Here is a 19,036-nt window from a genome sequence, read left to right on the forward strand (position 1 = left end):
CTATAGAAGTTAATATTTAGAACAGAAATTAGAAAGTGAAAATAAAGATGGTCCAGTTGGAGAACCACTCAAAAGCAAAAGCCACAGATCAGGGAAAGCGAAAAAGAAGAATGCCTAGTGGCCAATTTCAGAGTCCTCCACTTCTATCCTTGCCTAAGATTAGAGATCTTGGCAACCAATCAAGCTTTGTCATTTCCATCTTTGCCAAAAAAATATATCCAAACGTAGCCAATATTTCCTTCTCTGAAAAGCTTGCCCCTTTGGATCTAGAAATGAGATGACAACTTTTTTTTAAAACATCTCCAATGGTTTTATTTAAAAATCGTTTGCCACATCAGATAAATAGATAAGATTTTAAAAAAAAAATCTTCTCCAATAGTTCTGTGCATTAGTTATATCAAGCTGATGTGGTAACAAAAGAAATAGAAACTATCAAACCCCAAATCTATATACTTAGGATGTGACAAAAGTCATACTTAAAACATAATACAACTTATAGTGCGTAACATAAAAAGACTCTCCAAACATCACTTATAAAATAATATCTAATATATCTCCAAAGAAAAAGAACAAAAAAATAAAATAAAATAAAAAAACAACTCTGACATCCAAAAGTCTTTCAAGCTAACTAATATAAAAATAAAAATTAAACACCATTATCATATGCCAAATCCAGCTACCTTGAAACTATGGTATACCTGAAACCATAACAATAATTAATAAGTATAAAACTCAGCAAGCTACTGGATTTTTCATAAATACAAAATAAGAAAATATTTGAAATCATACAAATAAATATACGAAAAGAATCTTTAACAACATAAATATAATTTTCATATAAACTCTAATTGTTAAGTATTTAGTAGGACTTTCCATAATATAATATTATCCATCGGTAATCCGAAATCCGAAATCCGAAACTCGTGTATGAGGTATGTCACAAGTGGGGAAACATAAATTTTAAAAACAAACACTCATACCAGAATGTATGAGCCATACCCCTACTATAATCATCAGTAATTCCTCCCACATGAAACAATATGTCTAAACCCGAAGGTAATAGATTTCCGAAAGTCCACAGAAAAATTATTGCTAATTGCCCGAAATGGGAAGCAAAAATATTCTGATAAAGACGTAAAAACCCTTACATGATTCATCCTAACATCCGAAAATATATCATAACATATCCATAACTGCCTACTAAATACCAACAACCAGAGCAAAAACACATATATCAATAATCCAATAATTTCTTTGCTCAATACATATATATTTCATAAAATATAAGCTTGTAGAAAAACATAATAAATCAATAACATAAGTATATATTTGTTATGATTTTAGTTTTAAAAAGTCCAGTAACTTACCTTGATCAGCAAAGTCCACAAAAGATTAACAACCTATGAGTAATACCAATTGTCTCTCATCAGTATAAAACAAAACCATCATATACCATAATTATCTTACGTATAAATCCCATAATCAAGCTCTTAAATTCCAACTAAATGAATAAAAGTTGATGCCATAAGATCATCATAGCCTAAGCCTCGAATTTTAAAACCATAAACTTACAACAAGATTAAATCACCAAAATCTGAATAAAACCTATTAATTCATAAACAGTCTCTCAACAAGAAAATAATTCCTTATTCAAACAATATCATCTAAGTCTGAAAAGTTATGAGGATACTGTACACATGCATAAGTAACTGTGATTAAAATAATTTCATAAAATAATAATGAAAAACTATCCAAAACTCATCGAAAGATTAACAAAGAAATAATGAAGTTATTAGATTTTCAGAAATCTTAATTTAATGTTCAAATTGTTTATCTTTCATGAAATTTGGTATTCAATTGAAATTTTACAGATTAAGACTAGACACTTATATATAGTCATATAAAATTTTAAAATCCCAACAAAGGTCTAAAACATGGACAAATAAAATTTAGTAACTATTTAACAAAAACTAAAAATCAGCATTTCACAGGAAAACCAGTCTATACCAAAATTCATTAAAAATAAAATATATTTCCAAAATCAGTAATATTTTACATTTTTTAACTATATATAGTAGTGATTCTATAAAAAAAATTATTAGGTCAAATAAAGATCGAAAACTATTTTAAATCAAATTTTATTCTTTACTAAACATACCTGAAAATAAATTCAGCCAGCTGGATATAGGTAATTTAGAAAATCACCACGGAATAAATATAAGGAATTTGAAGATGAATTTTTTTTATGGTAATATTAGACATACAGAGGATAAAGTATACAAATTTTCAGATAAAATTAATTTCTTTTGGATCTGTTTTGAAATTTTTACTTACGAACCATACTGCAGCCGCATAGAAAAACCAGATAGAATGCGTAAATTCAAAATTTTCATAATAAATCGAAAACAGATCCAAATCAACCCAAATAAATTTCTACAGATTCATAAACATATATATTTTAATAAATATAAATTTTAGTTCCAAAATAAACCCTTAAATATTTTAAATAAATTCAAACATTCACTCTGTACAGATCCTCATATAAATTCCAGATTAGGATTTTAACAATAATACTTCAAATTAGCCTTAATCAATGCTACCATAACCCCACAAATATCTCAAACAATCTCATGTAACATAAAAGAGATTAGAAAACCAACCTTGAGAAAACTTCAAAGTTTCAAAATCTTCCTTTCTATGCCCCAAAACTTGTTCAGAAATCGAAATCTCCAAAGATACTAGATCCCTAACAATCTTAAATGGATACCAAAACCCTAAATTAAGATCTGACGCCCTTAATGTTAACTCTAATAGCTTTTAGGGTTAGAACAAAAGAAGAAGAAGAAGACTTACCCGAAATCCTAGCGGTGCAAAGTTGAAAACAACGTAAAAGTAAAATAAACGTATTTTTTTCTTCCTTTTTATAAACCAAAAATATAAAGCAAATACATTTTTTTTGTCTTTTTTCAATTTACTAATAAAATTGAAATATACTTATAACCAATCCTATTAGGATAAAAAGTCTATTTTTTTTTTCTTTTTAAAAAAATAAATAGTTATAAAACCTTTTTTTAAAAATATATATAAATATATATTATCCGTATATTACAGAAACTGTGAAAGATACTGTCTACTTCTGAAAGTTTTGTTAAAAGAAAAAAAAAAAAAAAAAAAAAAAAACTCCTGCATGAGTTTTTGATTTTTTTAATTAGATATAATTTTAAAATAAAAAATTACACATTAGTATTTAACAACATTTTAAACAGAACCCTGGAGAAAAATTGCCTAAAATATTATCTATTAATAGAAAGAATGTCATATAAGCATAAACATTTTCCAAAATTAATGCCACATAGATTCCAATAAAAATAATCATTGGAGATGTTCTTATTTTTATTTTATCGGGAACAAAAATGGTGTTAATATGGCTGATTAGGCTATTAATTTCTATTTTATTATTGATATTTGGCAGCATTTTATTTGCTGGTGCACATTGTACATTGAATAATTTCTCTGCATATATATATATATATATATATATATATGTATATTATATATAGGCACAGCACTGAACAGTGCACACTAAAAACTCTGATTGCTTAGGAACAATATGCAAATTGAGAGCTTTATTCATAAATTTTTTCTTTTTGTTTTTTTTTTTTTTTCATATTTTATGAATCAACTTTAATCCCAATTCACAAACTGCCGCCATTCTATGTCTCGTTTTTCATTCAAAAAATATTTTCTTTTCGAAAAATAAGTTGTCTATGAACCCAGATCGTCTTTTTTCATTTTTTTTTTTTTTTTTGGCTCGCCATTGATCTAAAGAGAGAATGTGACTCAATTCCATATGGAGGCCAAGGGATTAACCTAGGCTTTTAATATCAAATTTAAACAAAGATACGTTAAAATATAGCACTACAATAACGTGCTACATCTTAATCAGAGTGCGTGTAATGGAGTGTAGAAGTTATGGGAAAAAAAAAGAAAAAAAAAAAAATTGAGTATGAGAAAATGATAAAGGAGAAATCATTGACTTTTATAATGATTGCTATCCTTTCATCAATCGGACGACCAAAAATGCTTTTAATACGATACACTAAAATATAATCGAAAATACAAAGACATCACTGTACATTCAAATAAGATTTTAACCTAAAGCATCCACATAGACACTAAAGAGATTATAGATTTTACTCCTCAAGAATCTTCCATTATCACTCCATCCGTACAGAATTGACAATGATCTAAATTATTAAAACAAGTACACATCCAAATAAGAAATAACAAAAATATTCAAGAAAGAACTGATTAAAGTCGGGATTTTTATATTATTATAATAAACTGAGTAGCCTACACATACTTAAAATATTAGTGCATGACATGGACATGTATACATATTATATAAAAGGAGAAACTCATTCTATATAAAAGTAGTCCCTGTTGGTAAGAATAGAACAGGAGAGATACATTAATTAGAATGCATGGGCCCTTGCATCTATCATACATCTTATGATGATGATGGAAAGTCTCAGAGCAGTGCAGGAGAGATATCCATCGGAAAAGGATTTCCCAAAACATTGTCCATGTAATAGTGATGAGGATGGGTTGCATCCATCACCACAAACTGCATATCCTCCGAAGGCTTCCAGTGGCGCTTCCTCTGGTTTATGAACCAGTTGTTTATCTGCTTCTGGTCCAATCCCGTTGATTCTGCCAGAGCCAGCTTCTGTGACTCCTGCATTGCCATTAACATATACATGTCAATAATGTATACATAATTTTTGCTATAACGGTGTTATAGCCCCCACATCATGACAAGCATTGGTGACCAATTACATAAATTTGGATGTAAATGTCCATATGAATGTAATTGGGTACGGTAGGCGACTACACCCCAACATAGCAGGCCTAATAAATGTAAATATTGTTATTACAATAATATCATTGATTTGAGGTAGAAATTGATATTAATTACTGATGGATATGGCCATTTGTAATGTCTGCTCCACCAATCCAGTAATTGTTGTCTGGCTTCTTTAGGCAGTTTCCCTTTCTTTCTCTTCTTCATGAACTCCTGCTTCAAACTGCCAAGATATCCACTGTATTTGCGCAAAAGCTGGCCCTTTAGTTCCCTGTCTTCTGCTTGGGGATCTATGAAGTTGTTATTCACATCCACTTCTTCTTCAGACGATCCATTCTTGTCCATTGCCTCTCCGCAACCTAATCAAATCATGGAGTACTATGCATGTAAGAAGGACAACTAATAACACATAACCAAGCCCTACGAAGGCAATTACCATGAATTACTTGGAAGCTTATATTGTTCATACCTTTTATAATCCATAAAGAATTATATACTCAGTATTATAAATTATGTAACCATTGAGAAAAAGGCTAACTTACTGACTGTAAATTATCAAACAAGCGACATATTTTACTGGAGGCAAAATAATATCCTGGAAGAAACAGAACAAATACTGCATAGAATTTTTAGTTTTTTTTATTTATTTATTTTTTTTTTGTAAGATTGAGTAATGCATACATGGGTGCCATCAGGTACACACACAAGACAAACAAAAAGACCAATTGAATGAAAAAAAACAAAAACAAAAAACACAAAGAAAAAAAAAAAGGAAAAAACCTAAACAAAACCCTATTGATCAGTCATTGAAGATTATAAATTCCTGAGGTAGTATCTCCCCTTTAGATTTTGCTGATATGGGCAACGTTGTCACCTCTTGGTGGGAAATAACCGTCGACAGTAATAAATGCTTGTTGCCCACCGTAGGGTGGGTAACATTGCCCACAGTAGCATTTTTGTCTCCATATACATATAACACAAGCATATCCCAAGTTCCAATACATCTGCACCCAGAAATTAATTACCTATCAGTATACGAATCCTACATATCCACTATTGCTTCCTGACAACTACCTGACCAGCCTACTCAGAAAACAAAGTCCCAGCAGACTAAAAGATACTCTATTTTGTAAAACTACAAGTCTAGTTATGCCATGAACACAAGGCATTAATTGAGAACCATGAAATATGGGAGGTAAAAGATAAAACTGCAAAACTTTTTCTACCCAGGATTTTCTATAAATATTTACAAGTATCAAGGACAAATATATAGATAAAGACCACCTGAACTGCGAATTCTTTTAAGATTTTATATTGATCAAAAAAGTCTGATGTTAACAAAGCCTGTCAACATATTCTTGTGGCTCTTAGGTGCTCTTTTTAGACCCATAGGCTACATTCTTTTTTTCCTACTTTTTTTTTTCCTTTTTTCTTTTTTTTTTTTTTTTAACACTATCTACATGGAACCAGCTAGTACTTGGTACTTTTTTGTATTGAATATGTTACTTTATTACTTCCCACCGCGGGAAGACCAACTAAAAGGCTCTACCAATCATGGACTAACTGCAACCATTTTCTTTTTGCTAAGAACCGTGTATACATTTTACGTATAAATGCTGTCTCCTGCAAACATTATATATGTTGTCTCCTAACAAAGAAAAGCAATGTTTATCATGGAATAACATCATACCAACAAAACCACCATTCAACAGAATGAATGAGGTTAGTATACATATTATAAACAAATATAAAATTCCGTGACAAGAAGAATAAATCTTGGAAATGATTACAAATAACCCAACAAAATTCAAGCAAGCAATTAATACATAATGAACCAGACAGGTGCTCAATAAGAGGGTCAAATACAAGGAAAATTAACAGATCTAGTTGAAAACCTGATAATTTCTTATACCCTTGAAAAATTGGTGCAAAAGAGGCAAGTGATGAAAAACAATTTTGCTGAGGCCTGTGTGTAGTTATAAGCAAACCTCATAGGAGGTCAATGATATTTACCCTGAAGCGAAATGTCTATCATACCCCCTATGTTTACTAACATGGATAGGTGGCAAGGGAACTATAAAAATGACGAAAGACAATTTGTTGGGGTCGTTGTGCTATTATACCAAACCTCAATGGACGTCAATGTTTTCTTACCATAAATTCAAACCAGCAATGAATCCGTAATGAATCAGATAGGTGCTCAGTAAGGGAACCAAATACAAGGAAAATTAAAGAGATCTACTTGGAAACTTGATAATTTAAAATTTAATGAGGATATCTATCGATAAAAGATTACTGACTTTGGAAATAAACTACCATTCCACTCAAACAAATTAGTTACGTACCACTTCAATAAATCTGATGAATTTAATTAACTAACCTACATATATATATATATATATATATATGGACAACATATTTCTCAATCATAACCTATGGACTTCAATCTTTGCAGAGAAAAAAAAAAAAAAAAGAAGGAATAAAATAAAATATTACTTCTAATGTGTTATAGCTTTCTGGACCTGGGCAATTTATTTGATCAGCAGTTATGCTATTGTACAGACTACATGAACACAAACTGGTCATATTGAACGTTATGTTCAGCTATGCTAATGTTAGGATATAAGACTAAGTACCAAACAAAATAAACAAACAGAAAGAGAGAGAGAAAGAGAGGAGAGAGAGAGATGAATATTAAATCTTCAAAATTACGAACAAAGTACCCCCCTAACCAGATCTATTTTTACTATTTTACAATAAGCAACGCAGCCTTTCTGGATGCTAAAGCCAAATAAAAGTATGATATGGCTTCATTATTTAAAACCACACACAGCTTAGAATCATCTTTCTTTTCCCTATGAAGTAAACCACAATAAGATCATAACAACAACCCAAATGAAGACATTTATGCATTGCAAAGGTCTTAAGTAACATGAGGTACATGAAGGAAAGCATGATGCTTGAGCAAGGAGTAGAAGATTTTTCACCAAAATTTACATTTATGAAAGTTTAAAACAATAAGCTAATAAGCGTGGCATACTTGAACATAACAGCTATTTTGAGTTTCAAACAAACATGTACAAATTTGATGTCCCAGATATAAAAGTTTTCATTTCTATGTGACTCATAACATTAATTAATGATTATACGTTTTCATCAAATTCAAATCGGATGGCATTATTGATCGTTCTTAGTTCCAACCTCTCCTCCCTTGCACCAAATGACTGTAGTTCTGTAAACTCTAGACATCATTTAACCATATAGGAGAGGTTGTCCAAAGAGACTAGTAATTCAAACTTCAACCTTAGTCGATGCTCATTGTCCTGAAATTGGCGGGTCTATAAGGTTAAAAAAATATTTCTAACTTTACAAATAGAGGTTCTTCAGCTGAATTAGCACAAGCATATATACGCTCTATCAAATAACTTAGGGATCTATACATATATATGTTGATGTAGAATTAAACTAAGACAAGCTAGGTAGATACTAAGCTAAGTTTACTTTGGATCAAGGACTTTTTGATGCTAGACAAGGAAGACAGAAGAAAGATTGCGCATCAAGATATTAATAGCAGCCTAATTAAAACACAATTGAAACATGCTCTTAAACTTCTTTCTTTTTTTTTTTTTTTTTTTTTTTTTTTGGCGTCTTTTACTTGATATAAGTACTAGTAAAAACAAAAAACCAGTTTGTAGTTGCATTTGTACCATAGTTTTGGCATCTTCTGATGATTACAAGGGGAATCAAAACAAACCCTTGCAGTTAGCACGGAAATGGCGAAACAAATTGACAACCTAGTAGATGTGTACCGAACTTATGAAGAAAAATTTCTTAAAGAAGAGGAGGCAACATCTTACAACACAAGCTCCGAGAAGATACATAATATAATTAACAACCATGAACAGATCCATATATTCTATGTAGTCAAACTAACATTATACGAGTATTTTTTTCATCGAAGGAAAAAAAAAAAAAAAAAAAAAAAAGGAAGTCTCATAATATATTAAATAGTAACAAAAATAAATAATTAAAAGGAAAAAGAAGGGAGGAGAGCTCATTAAAGTAGTGATTAAAAAAAAGACTTGAAAGTAGCAAATAAAGAAGTAATTTAATTAATCACCCGCTTTGGAAAACAAAAGCTATCTTCCAAAATATTTAATTCAAATTAAAACCTATAATGTTCTTGGAAAATGAAACATGCATGCGTGGTTCATTTTAAGTTTATAAATTTATAATATATAGAGTAAACAAAGAAATTATTAACACAGCAAGACGATTAAGGGTTGAGAGAGAGGGGTTAGTCTTATTAGTAATGGAAAGATAGCTGATCACCAGAATCAGAAGAAACAGTGAGGGACTTGAATTGGCAGTCGATCCTTTGAAGGAAAAGCATGGCTTCCTTGAAGGGTTTTGAGAGTTCTTGCTCGTACTTTGTCAGCATCTCGCAGTAGGCCTCCATGAACTGATCCAGAGCCGGATCTTCGCCGATACATCCCATTCCGGTGCTCATATGCCCCATTGTCGCCGCCGATGCACAAGCTTCTTCTAGTCTAGCCACCACCTCAGGCGGCGCTCCTACCTGCGTTTGTTTTCGTTGTTATTAAACTAAAAACTTAGCTTAAGAGAAAATTAATAATATATACAATGGATGTATGCTATATGTACACTTAATATATGATTATTAAGCCAAAGTCTAGGCAGTTTGACTGTCTTTATCAGTCTCTGCTGCTTTGAAAGAGCTTTCAACCACTTCTTTAACTTTTCATTTCTTTCTTGGAACATAGTTACTCAAAAAGCGTGATAGTAACAAAGAAACGGATCAAGTAACTTCCATGTTTTTTCTTTATTTACTTATAGATTCATAGATCCGAATTTCCCAAAAGGAAAATTAAGAAGAGGCATGCAAAAAGAGATTTTAGACAGTTTTGAGGTATTAAAAACTAAGAGTCAAAATTCACGGTTCTTTTTTTTTTTTTTTCATCTTTCTTTGTTTTGTTTTATTTGTTTATTAATTTTTGATATCACCTTTTGACAATTGACATAAGCAGCCAAGAGACGTTGGTAGTGAGGATGAGCCATGATCTTAGCTTTGACAGAAGAATTGCTGCAGTCGTTGTTGTTCTCCATGAAATAACACCCAGCTGCTGGGTTGCTGCTGCTGCTGTTGTTGTGGTCGAGAACGAAAGAGGAGCTGCTACTAGTATTGCGGTTATTGTTTTGGTCTTGATTAATATTGTTAATGGAAGTAGTAGTAGCAATAGGAAGATATGGACAATTCGTGTTTGGATTGATAGGATGATGTTGATGATGATCATGATGGGAAGGTGGCATTAGAGGCATCATCATCATCATTGGACATACTTCTCCATTACTAGTGTTTTCTCCAAAAGACATCATGCAAGAAGAAGTGCCATTAGAAACACCTTCCATTATCTCTCTCTCTCTCTCTCACTCTCTCTCTCTCTCCTCTCTTCTATCTCTTTCTCTCGCTATCTTATCCTTAAAAAATTCCTATTTTTCACTTGGAATTTGCTCTATGAGAAAAATTAAAAAAAAAAAAAAAAAAAAAGACCGAAGACCCTCTCTTTCTTTTTCTTTCTTTTGTTATCTTTCCTAGGCAGAGACAATCTTTTTGGTTTAAAAGATGGGGTGGTGTATAATAATATCTCAATCTTGTGCCGATGATGCTGCTGCTGCCTATCTCTCCCGGGTTTTATGCTTACAAAGTTACAGGCTTTTATACAGAGTGATAGTGGTAGTCATGGTGGTGGCTTTCTCTCTTTTGCTGGGTCTTTCTCTGCCTCTGCTAGCTGCAGGCAAAGCTGGTTGCTTCTGCCTAAAAATTTCCTTCGGAAAATGAAAAATGGGTGTTTGTATTTCTTGAATATAGCAACAATACCATTAACATACTCTTTTTTTTCTTTTTTCTCTTTTTCTTTTTTTTTTTTTTTTTTGGCCCTCCTAGTTAGTATTAGTAGTAGCAGTAGTACTCTCTTTCTGTCTTTCTCTCTTTTAGAAGAGAAGGGAATAGAGTAAGAAAAGAGTGAAACTCATACGCAGAGCGCACGCGATGCGTATATAGAGAGAGAGAGAGAGAGAGATAGAGATACGTACATACACAAGAAGAGGGTTTATACAAGGAAAGAAGAGAAGGGGGGCGGTGGGTTCAGATTCAGTGGTAGAGAGAGTGGGTGCAAATGAAGCTTTACCTTCCCGATGAAAACTCTCTACCTCTCTTTTCTTGCACTGCCACTGATGCACTGCTATAACTGGCAAAAGAATTAAGAGAGAGAGAAAAAAAAAAAAACCAACGAAGACAGCAACGATCAAATCGAGGATATATGAGCCAAATGGGTCACCTAAGCTTGTTGTAGTAGTAGTAGCAGCAGTAGTGTGAATTGTGAATTGTGAACTGTGATTTGTGAATTTGTGATGGACGGGGAGAGAGAGAGAGAGAGAGAGAGAGAGAGTGTGTGTATAAAAGATTTTTGGGGCACGGAATCACTACTCACTCTCTTTCTCTTTCTATCTCTTACTTTCTTTGTTATTACTCTACTGGAGCTTTGATGGCAATCTGTCCACTCTTTTAATATTCGCACTTCCATTGTCTTCTTCTTTCTTTCTTCCCACCCGAGCCTCCTCTCTCTCTCTCTCTCTCTCTCAATTATCATAGTAAATTATTTATTTATTTATTTATTTAATATTTTCCGAGCAATCTTTTTTTTCTTATTCTTTATAAATAAAAAAGATATATTGTTTGAATTATGTCACATGCCTACTAATTAATAGTTCTTTCTCAGCAAAAGAAAAAAGATGGGGGTATATAATGCTTTTGAAAAGAATAGTACAAAAAGAGTTTCCTAAACGACGGCGTTTTCAATATATGAACAAATATATATATATATATATAAGGATTAGGATCAATTTGGTCTAATGTAATTGATTTTGTGGCAGGACTCGGGAGGTGCTGAGTTTGTGCTGACAGAAAATCTCTTAACCAAGTAGGAGCTAGCTAGTATTGTAATTTTTTTTTTTTTTTTTTTGAAAAAGAAAGCTTAGTATAAGTCATAGTCATAGCATCTAATCTGTAATTATTTAGCTTGGGAAAAAAAAGTGGGGGTTGGCAGCTTGAAAAAGCTGGTAAAGTTAGTGGGACAGTCCGAATGTCTCTTCCCTCAATCTCTCTCTAGTCTCTAGTCTTTACCTAGTCCATTTTATAGGCTTCCATTTTTCTCTCTCCCCATTAAAACAAACAATTGGTATTCACCAAATATTTTTAAAAAATTTAAAAAAAAAAAACAAAAACAAAAACAAAAACAAAAACAAAGCAAAACAAAACAAACAATTTGTAGCGCTTTACAGTCCTGTAAAAAACCATAGAAAACACCACCAATCAATGGTGAAAAGATTCATCGTCCCCCTAACTCTCTCCCTTCTATATATATATATATATATATATAATGCGTGCCGTGTGTATTTTTTTTTTCTTTTTTTAAAAATTTGCTCTGGCTGTGTGCATTTCTTGGATTACACTGACAACAATTCATATTAATTAATTAAATTAGAGTAATACAAAAGTAGAAGAAGAAGACTAAACGAAAAAAAAAAAAGAAAAAAAAGAAGAAGGTGGAAGGTAGAAGTAGAAGACAAAGAGGATAGACAGTCCTTACTTACATCGCATAATATAAAAGAAGTTAATTAAGTCCAGGGATAATCATAATCTCTGAACCAGAAGTTGATTGTTAATTTACAGGGCACTTGATTTTGATTTGCTGAGACTGAGAGAGTACATGATTTGATAATATTTATCTTTGCCCTTTCCCCGTTTCATGGCCATGGGCTTGTACTTTTTCCTGACTTCTCGTTCTCGCTGCTCTAAGCTCTTAACTCGTGCTGCCTGTATATATAACGCCCATAATTATAAATCCTCTTCTGTGACATTTTCTGGTTTTGTCTTTTATTTCGATTGTGACATTTTAGTTATTTCTTCGAAATATAATTACAGTTTTAAAGAAAAATGGAGAATCAAAAATCATATTAAATTGTTTTATAAAAATAACCCTTTTTTTTTTTTTTTCCAACAACGAATAAGAGGTCCTCATCTCTATATTTTTCCCTTTTAATGAAAAGAAAAATAAAATCCAAAAGTTATAAACTAATATTAAACGAGCTGAGTAAACACATAACCGGAGAATAACGTAAAAGGTATTGGAAAAATCAATTGTGTGATGACATGATAAAGTATTTGTAAATTTGATTTAGCAGTAAAATTATTAAAAATATATTTTTAAATTTTAAATTTAACAAAAATTATATGAATTTTTTTAGATTTAAAATATATTGTAATTTATAATAAAAGTTTCACAAATGATGGAGAAAGATATATCATATTAACTCTCGCATAAAAAAGAATAGATAAACTTTAAATATTGACTCAATTATTAATAATAACAATTTCACACGTTTTATGTGTTGTTCTATTTTTATTTAAATTTTATTTTTAAAAAATAATAAATAATATTCATTATGTAGATGATTTGGCTTACAATTTCTTTTATCTTTTTATTTTGGTGAATGGGTGATTTGATTTATATATAACGGGCATGTAGAAGTCCTTCCATAAATCCCTTATTGCAAGTCTCATTGTGTCAAATCAAATATCCATATAGATTATTCGAATTTACATATAATAGCCACAATGAATTTTTTTTTCGACCAAAACCAAACCACAAAAAAAAAAAAAAAAAATGTGCCATATAGAAGCATAAATCACTCATAAAATTTTTACCATATCAAATTTCTATATTTTATAGTGGCAACCGAGTTTTTTTTTTTTTTTTTGCCCTTTGGTTTTCGGAAAAAACTTAACAACGGAGATTTGGAACTGTAAATTTGTAAAGTTAATTACGATGTTCTTGTTATTATAACCACTGTAGGTAGGTTTTGGAGTCTAACAATGCTAGAGTACACAGCAACGCGAAAACAGTGTATGGATGAAAAGGTTGGACAAAAATTAGTGTTTTTTTCCTTTTCTTTTTTCTTTTTTTTTTTTCTTTTTTGTTTTTTGGTAATGAGACAAAATTAGTTAATTGTAATATGAAAATGGGATAATTAAACAAATAATTGCGAATGGCATGCGCATGTAGTAATTAAAGAGGCGAGATATTGGGTAAAAAAAATAAAGAGACGTGGCAAATGGAGGGCAATTTTTCCCGTTTATACTGGTAACGTTTTCCTTCCCAAGAGCATATTTCTGACCTTGTACCATTTCTATTCCTTTTTTTTTTTTTTTTTTCTTTTCTTTCTTTCTGTCTTTGTTCTTGGTTCCATTCATTCACCGACTTCACCTTGCTTCCAGATCATGTAATACAGTTGCTTATCTTCTTTTTTTTTTCTTTTTTTCTTTTTTTCCTTTTTTTTTTTTTTGGCTGAATCTGTTGCTTATCATCTTGCATGTAAAGTTGGCGTATGGATTAATTAATGTTTGATCTTTTTCTTTTCAGAATATTATTAATTTTTGTTTCTTTAATTTGCTTTAAATAAAATGAATGTCTGTTCCTTTTAAATTGTTTTAGGTCCTATTTTAGGATAATTTTGTTTTTACTTTTTTAAAACTTTTTGTCTCCTCATAACTTTATTGAGGAATTAAAGTTTTTTCTTTTGTTTTTTTCACCATTTTGGTTAAAAAAAACTTTTACAAAAATATCCAAACAGTTTTAGAAACTACTTTTAAACTTCAATCTAGAAGCATATTTTTAATAATTATGGCAAACTCTCCTTTTGTCTTTTCTTAATTTGCTATTTTATAATATTTATAGATATCTAAACATGTTTAGAAATTGTTTCTAAGCTTTTAAGTTAGAAGCATATTTTTAATAATTATGTCAAATTCACCTTCATCTTTTGTTAAATTGCTGTTTTATAATATGTTTAGAAACGCATTTTCAGTATGCGAATTATGGTTCTTTTTGGTGACTTTTACTTGTTTATATAATTTGTGTTTATGTTAATGTTTTTCTAATTAGTTATGATTTTAATGAATGATATTCAACAAACAAAAATTAAATGAAATGAAATAGGTAATTAATTACGTGCTCACCTTTTTGCAAAGGGCATAAATGTTTGGATTAAAAAAAAACACTTAAGGTTAATTTTTTTAATAACTTAAAATCATTTGTCTAATTAAATTCAATTATCGAACATAAGATATTTGTAGATTTGATCTACTAGTAAAATTATTGAAAAAATAATTTGAAGTTTCAAGGTGATCTTGATCTGAGTGAATTTTTTTTTCCGCAATTATAATGAGTTTATTGTTGTATTCATAAGCTTATCCAATAAAAAAAATCAATGGGAATATACTTCCAACTTTATGTTGTAAGGGATTCATAAAATATATATATATATATATATATGGGAAAGCCTAATAGGAATGTGCATTTTTTTTTTCCTGTATAAGGTTTTAGTATCATTATCTATAATTAAATTACATAAGATATTCATGTGATATATGTTAGCAATTTTTATTAATGTTTTATGTATTTCTGTCCTCTTTCAAAAATTAAAAAATAATAATAAAGAAGAAAAGAAGAACATGTTTTATACTTCTGTTTGATTTTTTAAAAAAGTAGTAATGAAAAACAGAAAATAAGGTATAAACAAGAGGTGTAGCCATTCTGGTAGCCTTTGAAGATTAAAACCTCCAGTCTCCAGATTTTATGATCATATAGAGGGGTATATATTCAAAATCAAAATTTATCCTATCATGCTAAAAAGAGAGGATTATATCCAATGATATTCAAATTAAGCTTTACTCTTATTCCCTAGAGATCATAAAATTTCAGGTCACCTTTACGTCTGTTTTCTATCATTCTTTATATTTATCCCCTCCATGTGTCTCTCATAATATATATATATATATATATATTTTTTTTTTTTTTTCCTTTGAGAAAATTGGTAACTTTCAAAAAAAGATCGGTAAATTACCCAGATATTCCTGGTAGAGACATGATAGGAAAATAGACAATAGCGAAAATATGGGGCTCTAGTTTGATCGTTCCAATCAGTGGGTCCTAAATCTCCTGTGTGAGATTTTCCGTACGTAATAAATCAATTCATTTAAGATTTAGATATTGACATTCCCACACTCATTAATTGCTTGAAATTGATCTGATTATACATGTATATGCTTGGGCGTCTCCTATATTCGTTTACTTAATTATTACTGAAATCCAATACTATCTTTTCCTTTTTCTTTCTTATTCTTCTTCTTTTATTATTATTATTATTTTATTTTTTGCATTTCTTTTTGCACATATGAGAAAGGGTGAATATATATTTCTAATTTAGAGTTAGAGAACTGAGATTCCTGGCATGATTGAGATTTAGGGTTAAAACCACTGTGCTAGGGTTAGGGTTTGAAGTTTGAGAGAGAGAGAGAGAGAGAGAGAGAGAGACAGAGAGAGCATGTACATATATATATATATATATAATATAGTACGCGAATCCGTCACAACAGCGTAAGAATAAAAAGCAAAGCTAAGGGGAAAAAAGTTTGAGAGACGTCACTGGTGAGCGTTTGTGTGTGAAAAATGCAAAAAAGAAGAGAGAGAGAGAGAGAGTTGTTTAGATGAACACGAATGCTATGCTAGGCCCCTTGCAAGCAAAGCTTTTCTGGTATTCACTTTACGTCATGTCCATCAACAGTTGGATGATAGCTTACACTGGGAAGGTTTTAAAATAAAAAAATAAATTAAACAAAAAGGACCAAAATACGTACAAAAGGTGTCGTTTTAGATGAAAATATAGAAGGTGTTGCTGTTGCTGGTGTGATAGACTGATAGTGGTAGTGGTATATTATATTACATGTGGGGTTTGATTAAAAGTTTGATTTAATGTACCAAAGCTCATCTCTTTCCTTTTTTTTATTTTTTTATTTTTTTTAATCAACGAAAGTCCATCTCTAAACTAAACACCCTTTTTATGATTAATTTTATTAATCATATAAATAATATGTATGTTAATACCCTTGTCAAAGTTTAAGCCCCAAAATCATCTTTATCTTATCCACTAAATCCATAGATAAAGTAAAATTCCACTTGCAAGCCCACTTTTCGCCTTCCATTATTAGTAAACAGCAAGCAAGCATATACTATTCAAGCATCAATGGAATTAATGACATCAATGTCCAAACTCTGGCGAATCCTGATCATCTTTAATTAGTATTTTATGCAAATTATGCTTTTAATTAACCAAGAATTGATGCTTTTGTTTCGTTTTACTGCATGTTCTTGCAGAGATTCTTGAGACAAAACCTGGATAAGGTCATTAGAATGATACCCACATGATGGTTTTATGACTTAGCATTGAAATAATTTCTTTTCATTTCAAGTCTCCTTTTTATTTATTTATTTTACCTAAAGATTGTCGTTTGCATGATATAATACGGTGGAGAAAGCACTTCTGAAAGGTCAAATAATCACAAGGAAGGGGATGATCATACTTAACTAAGGAGAATCGATAATGTTGAATCACGTTGTGCAAGGGTAGGAACAGAGACTTCTAACTGCATTAAATAGTCGATGAAAGATTCGTACAAAGACTCACATGGCATATATTTTATTCATTCATTTGGCTTTATCTTATTCTCCCAGTGTTTGTGTATGTGCATTCCTAATTTCTCCAATCAGTAAGACTTTGCTTTCACCAAACCTTATTAATGAATTGGCAATTGAGGCCATATGTAATTCTGATTTCAATCATTACGTTTGTCCACAGGAAAAGTCGATATACATATACAGTAATGCATATAAGATAGGCATGCTTGTCCACTTATTATCATAATAAATGCATTTAGCAAATGAATTGGTATAGAACTTAAATTCGGATAAAAAGAAATAAAATATTCAAATTCCATCATCGTGCTGAAAGTTGAAGATAAAATTATAAAATGTAAATGTATCCAGACATGATAAATATGAATGAATTTACTATTTAAAATTGAAAAGATATGTCAACCTCTTTATCCCCTCTATCCGTTAAACATTTTCTATTCATGGAAAAGAAAAAAAGATAAGAAAATTATATACTTAAAAAAGAAATAACAAAATACTGAAACAGTCGTCCTTCGAAGGCAGATGAGATGGTAATTATCATTCTCAATTGTCTGCCTGAGCCAACATTCTCAATTGTCTGCCTTAGCCAAGTTCGATCCGGTCTGAAGGCTACTTAATAATAATAATTAAAAAAAAGAAAAGATGGATACATTTTGGAATTCGTTCAAATATATGGACCGCATTTTAGACATCCACACCAATAATCAAACAATGACCGTTGCAGTTATAGACAGCTAAAAAGCTATAAATATTCTAAAAGGAAATTAAAGACTAGAAGTAGAGTTCTCTTTTTGATAACTCCTGATTTTCTTTCATGTGGGCTGGTTTAAGGGGGGCAAGCAGTGTTTGTTAGTGGGCATAAAGACATGAAAGACAATCATTTAAAAGCAAAGATGATTTTGACATGGCCAGAGAGGGAAAAAAAAAAAAAATGGTTGGCGATTATTTTACAAAAGACACTACTACATTACCATATGTGGGAATGATTATGATTTAATTAATGATAATGGAGTAAAAACTTCTAGATCTTAATAGAGTATTGCCCATTAATTGGAAAAATCAACAAATTAGCTTGATTGAATGTGGGTCAGAGAGAAAGAGCTTCACTTTCGACTGTCTGTCCATGCGCCACACCCACACACAAAGGGAATTCAAAACCCCCCACAGTAATACCAATATATCCTCCATTAACAAAACTAAATCTTCTTAAAATATATTAAATATTTAATCAAATAAATTTCATTTGAGAGACTGGATGGCACTAACGGGTTATAAAGGTGGGTGTGAAATGATAGATGTTTGTGAAAGCACAAATTAAAAGGAGGTGTTGCTATTCCACACCCAAATAGCGATAGCTTGTCAAGTTTCCCCATTTGCTTGACCTTTGTGGTGTTTCTTCCATATGAACATCATCTATAAGTCTTTCTTTTTTTATTTTATTTTGTTTTGTTTTATATCTAAATATAGGACTATTAGTAGCACGTACTAGTAGCCTGGTTGTCGAGAGGAGAGCATCGAGGGGCCATTAATGGACCAAACCTCTATAATAAAGAAAAAT

General features: G+C 30.8%; 1 protein-coding gene across 1 annotated transcript; it reads right to left on the minus strand.

Moving 5' to 3' along the window:
- Window positions 1-4,308: 4,308 nt before the first annotated feature.
- LOC107415616 (homeobox protein SBH1) lies at window positions 4,309-11,410 on the minus strand. Its single transcript, XM_016023977.4, has 4 exons — window positions 9,890-11,410; window positions 9,197-9,443; window positions 4,979-5,223; window positions 4,309-4,738 (listed from the first exon to the last, which is right to left on the minus strand). The coding sequence occupies exons 1-4, from the start codon at window positions 10,292-10,294 to the stop codon at window positions 4,532-4,534; spliced, it is 1,104 nt and encodes a 367-aa protein (XP_015879463.1). The 5' UTR covers window positions 10,295-11,410; the 3' UTR covers window positions 4,309-4,531.
- Between the last annotated feature and the right edge of the window lie 7,626 nt (window positions 11,411-19,036).

Source organism: Ziziphus jujuba, chromosome 1 (assembly GCF_031755915.1).
Source record: "Ziziphus jujuba cultivar Dongzao chromosome 1, ASM3175591v1".
Classification (NCBI taxonomy): domain Eukaryota; kingdom Viridiplantae; phylum Streptophyta; class Magnoliopsida; order Rosales; family Rhamnaceae; genus Ziziphus; species Ziziphus jujuba.